General features: G+C 44.6%; 1 gene segment (V, D, J or C); it reads right to left on the reverse strand.

Moving 5' to 3' along the window:
- Positions 1 to 1,935: 1,935 nt before the first annotated feature.
- On the reverse strand, positions 1,936 to 9,705 carry LOC145348427 (Ig kappa chain V region Mem5-like). The segment is given in 4 exon segments: positions 1,936 to 2,774; positions 8,365 to 8,396; positions 9,170 to 9,470; positions 9,657 to 9,705. Coding segments are annotated over 4 exon segments (711 nt in total).
- Positions 9,706 to 10,061: the final 356 nt, after the last annotated feature.

A 10,061-nucleotide genomic window follows, 5' to 3' on the forward strand; every position in this document is an offset into this window, starting at 1 on the left:
GTACTTGCCAGTGACAACAGCATTCTGGAAATTAAATAAAATAAATCTCTCCGGAAGTTACTTGAATGATCTAAGGTTGCCTCCAGCAGGGGGAGACCCATAAAAGACAATGAAACAAGAGAGATGTTTTCAAAGATTTCTGTAGCATTTGCTAACAAGGGAAACCTGCTTCATAGGTCCTCAGTAGATATGGTACAGTTTTGATCTGTGGGTCCAAAGTATTATTCTGCACAGTTTGGTTAGAATGTTAAGGAGGCCTCCATCTGCCATATTCTGGGGAGGTGGGACTGGGTTGGTATCGGGCTTGCTGCTTCTAGGGGTAGGCCCAAGGCCGCGATGGGGATGGGTGATTAGCAATGTCAGCAGACAAGAACACCTACCTTTGTCTACTGAGACTCAATCCAGTTGTAACGAGGATAATGCCATCCACTCAGCCCTCACCTCCACCCTCCTATTCTTGCCAGGCCCCTTCACAATCCCTACTGCCCCTCATACCCAGGGTTTGGATTTTATTTTTAGGTTTTAGTGTGCTTAGTTTAATTGTCCAATTTATGTTAGCACGTTTGCCCTCAGTTACTGACCACAACTTCAGGATTACAATCATGGGCAGGTTGACGTGGAAATCCCAGAGCTAAAATCTGTCCTTTGGTTTTCAAAGGTGGACCAGCATGTGGTACACGCTCCCCCCCCACACCTGCCCTACCCTCCCCTCGCTACAACCCCCACCCCTCCCCAATTCCACAACCACCACCCTCCACAATCACCCCACCCGCATCTCCCGAGATCCAGCACTGATTGAAAGAAGTCAGAGCCTCAATGTTCCCGATCCCACACTTCTGTTAGAAACTTCTTAAACAAGTACGCCCTGTTCAATCGAGTGTAGCTGGGTTTTTAATGGCAATACAATTCATTGTTAATGCACAACAGAACTCATCCTAAAAAATGTCACAATTTTGCTGGATCATTTGACAATTGCTCCATTAAACTGATTTTTTTTTCTGAATTTTGTGAATAGGAAGTTGTTTCAGAATATTTTAGCTTCTATCTTCATCCTCTACATCTATCCCAATGTTTTTATTTCCCTCGATTTAAATAGTTTTCAAGTGATCATATTATTGTTGTTTTGTTTCCTCTTTTTGTGTCAGCCCAGGTTTGGTTGACAATGCTGACCCTATAGAATACCAGCAATGCAGAAGGAGTCCAATTGGCCCATCGAGTCTGCACTGACCCTTTGAAAGAACATCCCATCCAGTCCCACTCCCCCAGCACCGATCCTCATCCCTGTAACACTGCACAATTAGCATAGCCAATCCACTTAACCTGCGCATCTTTAGACTGTGCGAGGAACCTGCAAAGATATGGGGAGAACATAAGAAGTCCACACTGACAGTGACCAAAGGTCAGAATTGAACTTGGGTCCCTGGCACTGTAAGGCAGCAGTGCTAACCACTGTGTCACCAATCAATGTTCTACTCTCAATTTCCATACCAAGGCCTAAGTGGAAAAATCAATGCTAGTGATATAGTGAAGTAACGCTGCACTCTAAGAGGTGTTTTGAATGCAAGAATGTTGGATGGAGAATTGTGATTGTGACGGTTTAATCCCAGCAACTTTCAGTTTCTTTTCTGTTTTCGATCTTGTCACTCGAGAGATTCCAGATCAAACTGATCATTTTCAAATGATTGATCATTGGATTCGAATCCAATCTTCTGCTGATGTCATTGATTGACAGGCCAAGCGGCCAATCAGGACAATCACTTGGTGAAATGCAGCCAATCAGCTGATGGGGAGGTGGGACATTTCCAAAGCACTCACCAGACATATACTGAATATTCTTAATGTTTATTACCTTTTACACATTGACATTGACAGAAAAAAGACTTGAATAAACAGCCCAGCCAGAGGAAGCTGGAGAAATTCACAGGGAGAATGGAGGTTTATTAAAACACTTGTGGAGAATTTCTCAATAACATGAGAATCCTGTCCCTTTAAACAGTGACTAAAGCTTCAATTGTAACTGCAGGGTGAGCAGGAAGGAGGTCTGGTTTACTGTAGCAGATACATCAGAGGGTCACATTATTTTTGTACAGCTGAAGTCTTCAGCATCTTCACGAGGTTTTACTTGTTGTTAGGAGTCTGCGCTGCCTCCATCAAACCCTCCCAGGACAGGAACAGCACTGGGTTAGATACAGAATAAAGTTCTCTGTACACTATCCCCATCAAACACTTCCCAGGATAGAAACAGTATGGGGATATATATAGAGAGTAAAACTCCCTTTACACTATCCCAATAATGTAATTTAACCTCTGACCCTCAGAAGTGTCTCAGACTCAGTCCCAGGAAGGAAGAGAGTTGTAATTCAATGCTGACAGTGACCTTTGTCCTCCCAGCTCACCCCTGTTCTATTCCAAGTTGTGTCTCCTCTGTGGACTGTCTCTAACACTCTAGGCACATTCTGAACTCCTGACACTCTTGCTGAGAGGAGAGGAGAGGCTCACGTGGGTGAGGGCACAGGAGAAGCGAGCGTTGGACTCCCAGTCAGAGCCAGAGAGGGTCAGCAGGCTGCTGACGCTGTAGGTGTTGTCTGAAGCTCGCAGGTAGTTGCTGGTCTGAACCCCGTTGGAAATGGCTGCACCATCCTTCTTCCACTTCACCTCCACCTCATCGGGATAGAAGTGATTGGCAAGGCACACCAGGGTGGCAGTGCCCTTGGTCTTGACCTCCTCTGGGGAGGGGGGCAGCAGGGTCAGCGTGGGTTGTGAATTCTCACGGGCTGGAAGAGAAGAGAAGGAATTTTAATCACTAACATTTTAAGGGTTTTCAACATCCTGAATATTAACTGGGATCAAATCAATGTTTCAATGTTGCAGAATTCCAAAAATCTATTCCAGGGAACTGTTTTAACCAGCACAAAACAATCCCAACGAGAAAACAGACAGTTCTGACCAATTTTTGAGAATGAATCTGGGCACCTGGAAGATGTATCAGTCGGAGAGCACTTGGGTAATAGTGATCATAATACAGTTAACGATTTAGAGTAGTTATGAAAAAGAGGAAAGATCGATCAAGAGTAAAAGCTTTAAATTGGGAAAAGACCAATTTCAATAAACTGGGGATTTGACAAAATGAACCGGAAACAGCAATCTGAAGGTAAATCAGTGTCGGAGCAGTGGGAGGATATTCAAGCTGGAGATAGAGTTCAGAAAAAATATTTTCACACAAAGCAGTAGCGTGGGACATTGCAAAGAGGATAATTAAGGAAAGAATAGGGCTGATTAGAAGCAAACGGTAACTTGTTTGTGGAGCGGGAAGACACAGGGATGGTCCTTAATAAATAATTTGTATCTGTTTTCACAAATGAGAGGGCCAAAGCTGACACTGTAGTTCAGGAAGGGAGGGATTGTGAAATAATTAATGGGATAATGATAGTGAGAGAGGAGGAATTAATGTGTTTAATCATCTTTGAAAGTGGAGAAGTACCCAGGCACAGGTGAAATGTATCCCAGGATGCGAAGGGAAGCACAGGAAGAAATAGCAGAGACTCTGACCATTAGTTTCCAATCTTCTCTGGCTTCAGGTGTGGTGTGGGTGGACTGGAGGATGGGTAATGCTGTACCATTGTTTAAAATTAAAAGCTGATGGGATTGGAGGAAAAGTGACAAGTTGGTTTTTAAATTAGTTCAGTGTCTGGGGATAAAGGTTTGATTTGAAGCTGGTTAAATCATTTTACAATGTTGCTGAAACGTCTGTAAAGAAGCTTTCAACAAATTCAGCACTGAAATGGTTAATAGTGAGAGTAGTTAAAGACACAGTGTCCCTTTAACAGAATGTTAACCAGTCAGGAAGCTGGAACTATTGCTCAGTCTGTCTGGGGGAAACAGGTTGAGCATCAACAAACCTCAGATCACACACAGATCAGGAGAACTTTATCCCAGAACATTGGAGCAGACTTGGATCAACACACTTCACACAGGATTCCCACTGGCTGGTGTCGAAGCTTCTAGATTTCATTTCAAACCTTCCTGCCCAGCACTGGGCTGAGGTCAAGGGTGAGGCTAGAATTAGTCTCAGTGTCCAGGGATCAGACAGGGTCACTGCTCCGAATGACCCCATGAACTCTGAAGGGTGCGAGTGTGTGGAGAATGGGTGAGAGTCAGGATCAGGAATCTCCAATCTCAAAGACAGAATTACATTTCTATAGCACCTGTCACCACCGTCTCAGGAGTGGGATTTGAAGCATCAGTGTGTTTCTGTGGATTCTCTGCTGCTTTCAGTTCAATGAAGAGTGCAGGAGGACATGGCAGGAGCAACAACAGACAGACTGAAAAATGAGGTGTTAACCTGGTGAAGCTACAACACAGAGACTGTGTGCCAAACAGCAGAAGCAGCAAGTGATAGACAGAGTTAAACCATCCCACAACCAATGGATCAGATCTAAGCTCTGCAGTCCTGTCACATCCAGCTGTGAATGGTGGTGGACAATTAAACAACTCACTGGAGGAGGAGGCACCACAAATATCCCCATCCTCAATGATGGAGGAACCCAGCACATCAGTACAAAAGATAAGGCTGAAGCACTTGCAGCAATCTTCAGCCAGAAGTTCCGAGTGGATGTTCCATCTCGACCTCCTCCGGAGGTCCTGAAGACTTGTGCTCCAGAACTTCCCGTGTCCCTAGCCAAGCTGTTCCAGTACATCTACAACACTGGCATCAACCCAACATTGTGATAAATTACCCGGTTATGAACTGTGCACAAAAACAGGACAAATCCATCCGCACAATAACCACCCCATCAGTCTACTCTCGATCATCAGCAATGTGATCTGAACATATCCAGAGTGATACCAAGCAGCACTTACTCAGCAATAATCTGCTCACTGACACTCAGTTTGTGTTTCTCCAGGGTCACTCAGCTCCTGACCTCATTACAGCCTTGATTCAAACATGGACAAAAGAGCTGAACTCCAGAGGTGAGGTGAGAGAGACTGCCCTTAACATCAAGGCAGCATTTGAGCAAATGTGGCATCAAGGAGCCCTCACAAAACTGGAGCCAATGGGAATCAGGAGAAAACTCTCCGCTGGTTGGAGTTATACCCGGCACAAAGGAAGATGGCTGTTGTTTGGGATTTAACTCTACAATCTATATTAATGAGCTGGATGAAGGGAATGAGAGTAATGTCGCTAACCTTGCTGATGATAAAATGAAAAGTAGAAATGCATGTTGTGAGGAGGATAGAGAGTCTGAAAAGGAATAGAGATAGGTTCAGTGAGTGGGAAAACATTGACAGATGGAGAATAATGTGGGGAAATGTGAGGTTGACCACTTGGGCAGGAGGATAGAGCAGAATACTAGTAAACTGGAGAAATTCTCTTGAGTGATCTGGGTGTCTTTGCATCCAGGAACAGCAAGAAATTAGGAAGGCAAATGGAATGTTGCTCTTCATTCCAATGAGGATGAGTATAAGAGGAGGGATGTTTTGCTACAGCACATTGGGAAAATCACACTTAGAATATTGTGGACACTTAGGGTCTCCTTACTTAAGGAAAGATATAGGAGAATTGGAAAGAGTTCAGAGATGGTTCACTAGGCTGATTCCACCGAGTAAGGGATTGTCTTATGAGGAAAGCTTGAGCAAGTTGGGCCGATACTCATTGGAGTAGAACTTATTCCACCACCTCAGCACCATCTTCACCAGGGCAATTAGGGATGGGTGATAAATGCTGGTCTGCATAGAATCACAGAAAATAGGAACAGGAATAGGCCATTTGGCCCTTTGAGCCTGTTCCATTCTTCATCATGATCATGGCTGATCATCCAATCAGGAGCCAGATCCTGTCTTCCTCACCAAATTCTTTCATCCTATTCACCCCAAAAGCTAAATCAAACTCCTTCTTGAAAACGTACAATATTTTGCCCTCAACTGCTTTCTGTGATAGTGAATTCCACAGGTTTACCCCTCACTGGGTGAAGGAATTTCTCCTCACCTCAGTCCTAAAAGGTTTACCCCATATTCTCAGGCTATGATGCCTCAAACTGGACGCTCCCAGCATTGGGAACATGCTTCCTGTATCGGCCTATCGAGTCTGATCAACTCTTTCCCCATAACCCCATGTATTTACCTCACTATTCCCCCTAACCTGTTAGAATTTTATAAGTCTCCATGAGTTGTTTCCTCATTCCTCTGAACTCCAATGAACATAAGTCTTAACCAGCTCAATCTCTCCTCATACATCTGTCCCATTATAACAGGAATCAGTCTGGGATACCTTCTCTGCACTCCCTCTAGAACAAAAATATCCTTCCTGAGATAGGGAGACCAAAACTGTGCACAATATTCCCAGTGCTGCTTCACCAAAGCCCTGAATAACTGCAGCAGGTCAGAATTATGAAGACATGGAGCAGATACGAAGGAACTTTTTCTCTTTTAGCAGTCGATTCAATAACCAGGGAGCACAGATTTAATTTCAGAAACAGAAGATTTTGAGGGGTTGGAGGAAAAACACTTTCACTCAGAGCGTGTTGGGAATCTGGAAGGTTCCACACACCTGACGAAGGAACAGTGTTTCTGAAAGCTTGTGGGTTGACTATCAAATAAACTGGTTGAACTTTAACCTGGTGTTGCGAGACTTCTTAATGTCTTTATCCCAGTCCAACGCCGGTATCTCCACATCACACCAGAATGGTGTCAGGGACTTCTTCAAACAGAAATTAGAAATGCAGATAGAAAAAATGCCTAAGGCTAAACTTTAATCTCTTGTTGTTACGGAGACAATGGAGACTGATTGTCACATCTCAGCAGACATCCAAAACCCATCTCTTGTTGAGTTATATCCCAGAATGGAGGAACTTCTTCACTCAAAGGGTGGTGAATCTCTGGAATTCTCTGCCCGTTGATGTGGTGGAGGCTACCTCACTAAATATATTTAAGTCACGGGTAGATAGGTTTCTGATAGACAAGAGAATTAAGGGTTATGGGGAGAAAGCGGGAAAATGGAACTGAGCCACTTCAGATCAGCCATGATCTTATTGAATGGCGGGGCAGGCTCGAAGGGCGAGATGGCCGACTCCTGCTCCTATTTCTTATGTTCTTATGTTCAAAGTAAACTGATCCTGGGGTGAAAGACATGTTTGTTTGTTACATTTCAGGAAACAACAGGGAAATGGGTTAAAAATCCAACTGTATCCCTGAGCTGTGTGTACTGGTGCTGGGGTGACAGAATGTGAGTTGAGACATTTTTCGGGGTGCTCCAGTTTCCTCCCCCATTCCAAAGGTCTGCAGGTTAGATGGATTGGCCATGCTAAATTACCCCGAGTGTGTTCTTTAGGTGGGTTAGCAATGGTAAATGCGCAGGGTTACAGGGAGCCTGGGTAAGAAGCTCTTTTGGAGAATCGGGTGAAAAGATTTCCCTCACGTCCTTCAAAATCTGCTGCCTCTGTGATTAAGGGGAAGAGTTTCCTCATATCTACCCTATCTCTGTCCCTCGTAATTCTGTCAATGGACTGAATAGCCTCCTCCTGCACTGTAGGGATTCAATGGCTAATAAAAAACTACATGGACTGTGTAAGGTTTCCACGGGTGAAGGGATCCATTTTAAATGAACCCTGTTGTGACCAATCGAGGGCGGGATTCCAGCTGATTACTCCTCACCCAGGATCAAAACAAAATTGGGATCCGGTTCAGGAAGTTAACAAATGAGGGACCCAGTCTGAGGACTGGTCACAACATGTACACAGCAAGATCCCACACACAGCAATGAGAACAATCAGCATTTTCAGTGATGTTGGATTCGGGATAAATATTGGATTGAACTCATCCCAAAGAGAAAGTAACAGAGAGTCTCCCCAAAAGCCTGGAACACTGAAGCCACTGGATTGTGAGCCCTGCTGTGGCTGTTTGTCATCAGAACTTCAGCAAGAGATAAGCAGGGAGTGGAGAGAGCAGAGTGAAAGCTGGGGCAGGTGGCACCTCGGTGTCTCACTGTGCTGCTGCTGTGATCAGTTATATCAGAGAGTGAGACAGAGAGTTCAACTTCACATCAAACTCTGCCTGTGTGTGTCAGACTGAGACTGACAGGAGTCTAGAGAGTGATTTCACTCCATGCTGCAGGAATGTGAACACAGTCTGCAAACGTCCAGATCTCCTCCACACGGTGGGTAAAAGCTGCTTACTTATATCTTGCTGCTTAAAGGGGGGAATGGAAGGAAAGAAATACAGCTGGACTCCCTGTTCTACACAGTGTTCTTCAATCAACCATTTCATTGACTGCAGCTTCCTCACTAACACCTTCAACTATTCAGTATTTGTGTTTGAGAAAGTTTCAGCATTGAAAGGGTTAATAACGGAGGATTGGGCTTTACTTACTCAGTCTGAGTTTGGTTCCTTTACCGAACTTAAAGCACACTGACAGCTTCCAGTGGAGGAGCTGTACAAAAACCTCTGTCTCTGACTCACTCACTCACTCACTCATCTCTTTCTCTCTCACTCTTTCTCCCTCACTATTTATCTCTCTCTGTTTCTCTCAATGTCTCTGTGTTTTGTTGGGAGAGTTGAGAATTCTAAATTGAGATGATAAATCTTTCAGCTGCTCTTCATATGTGGACATGGAGAGTAAGAGGGAAACTCGAGGCCTCCAGCGAGTGGTGGACACCACAGGGACTGGAGTGTGTAGTGGACAGTGCAAATAATTTGTTCAGTTTCCTTTCTTGTGTTGACGAAATATTATATAAAACTGTGGGATGTGTCAGTACAGGAGGTGGGACTGTGTGTCCATTATTATATATTATATAAAACTGTGGGATGTGTCAGTACAGGAGGTGGGACTGTGTGTCCATTATTATATATGATATAAAACTGTGGGATGTGTCAGTACAGGAGGTGGTGCTGTGTGTCCATTATTATATATTATATAAAACTGTGGGATGTGTCAGTACAGGAGGTGGGACTGTGTGTCCATTATTATATATTGTATAAAACTGTGGGATGTGTCAGTACAGGAGGTGGGACTGTGTGTCCATTATTATATATTGTATAAAACTGTGGGATGTGTCAGTACAGGAGGTGGGACTGTGTGTCCATTATTATATATTATATAAAACTGTGGGATGTGTCAGTACAGGAGGTGGGACTGTGTGTATTGGGGTTTTTGTAAGGCTCTGTATCACTGTGTTGAGAGTAGCTGCTATAACATTGCTGACAGTAATAATCAGCGACATCCTCATTCTGAACATTGCTGATTGTCAGGGTGAATCTTGTCCCAGATCCACTGCCGGTGAATCGGTCGGATACTCCTGTGAATCGATTTGATGCATCATAGATCAGCAGAGCCGGTTTCTGTCCTTCTCGCTGTTGGTACCAACTCATGTAACTGTTAACAGATTGACTGGTCGTACAGGTGATGGTGGCGGTCTGGCCCAGGCTCACTGACAGCACCGGGGGAGTCTGGGTCACGATGATTTCTCCATTGATACCTGAGGAGTAATAGAGAAACAGAGTGAAATAAGAACTGTCACAGAAAGAGGCAGTACAATGAGATATTGTTGGAGACACTGACTGTTCCTCTCCTTTCAGCATTTTCCCTTCAATCACAAGTCAGGAGAATTGGATTGAAATGGAGAGCAGGGAAATATTCAAGGTGGAAGGAGAGAGGTTTGTACCTGCGATGCAGAATGCCAGAGGCCAGAGCAGCTGGATGGCTGAAATCATGGTGTGTGCTCGTGTCCCTGTGCCTGGTTACTGATAAACTCTCCCTTCACTGGGCTCTGCTTTATAAAGCTGCAGCCTGTGAGAGTCTCACTGCCTGTTCCTCAGTTTGTAAATGGTCTGACCCAGAGAAACCACGTCAGCACCTTTCACTTCCTCTTCTTCTCTCCCCGAGGGGCTGAGGGACAGAGTCTGAGGGTCAGGGACTGAGGGGTTCTCTGTCCCTCAGTCTCTGTCCCTCAGTCTGCCCCTCAGTCTCTGTATCTCACTCTCTCAATATCTCTCCCTCACTTGCTGTCTCTGTCTCTCTCTCTCTCAGTATTTGTCTCTCAGTCTCAGTCTTTCTCTCTCGATATCTG

The sequence above is a fragment of the Carcharhinus amblyrhynchos genome, chromosome 9 (assembly GCF_965287045.1).
Source record: "Carcharhinus amblyrhynchos chromosome 9, sCarAmb.v2.hapA, whole genome shotgun sequence".
Classification (NCBI taxonomy): domain Eukaryota; kingdom Metazoa; phylum Chordata; class Chondrichthyes; order Carcharhiniformes; family Carcharhinidae; genus Carcharhinus; species Carcharhinus amblyrhynchos.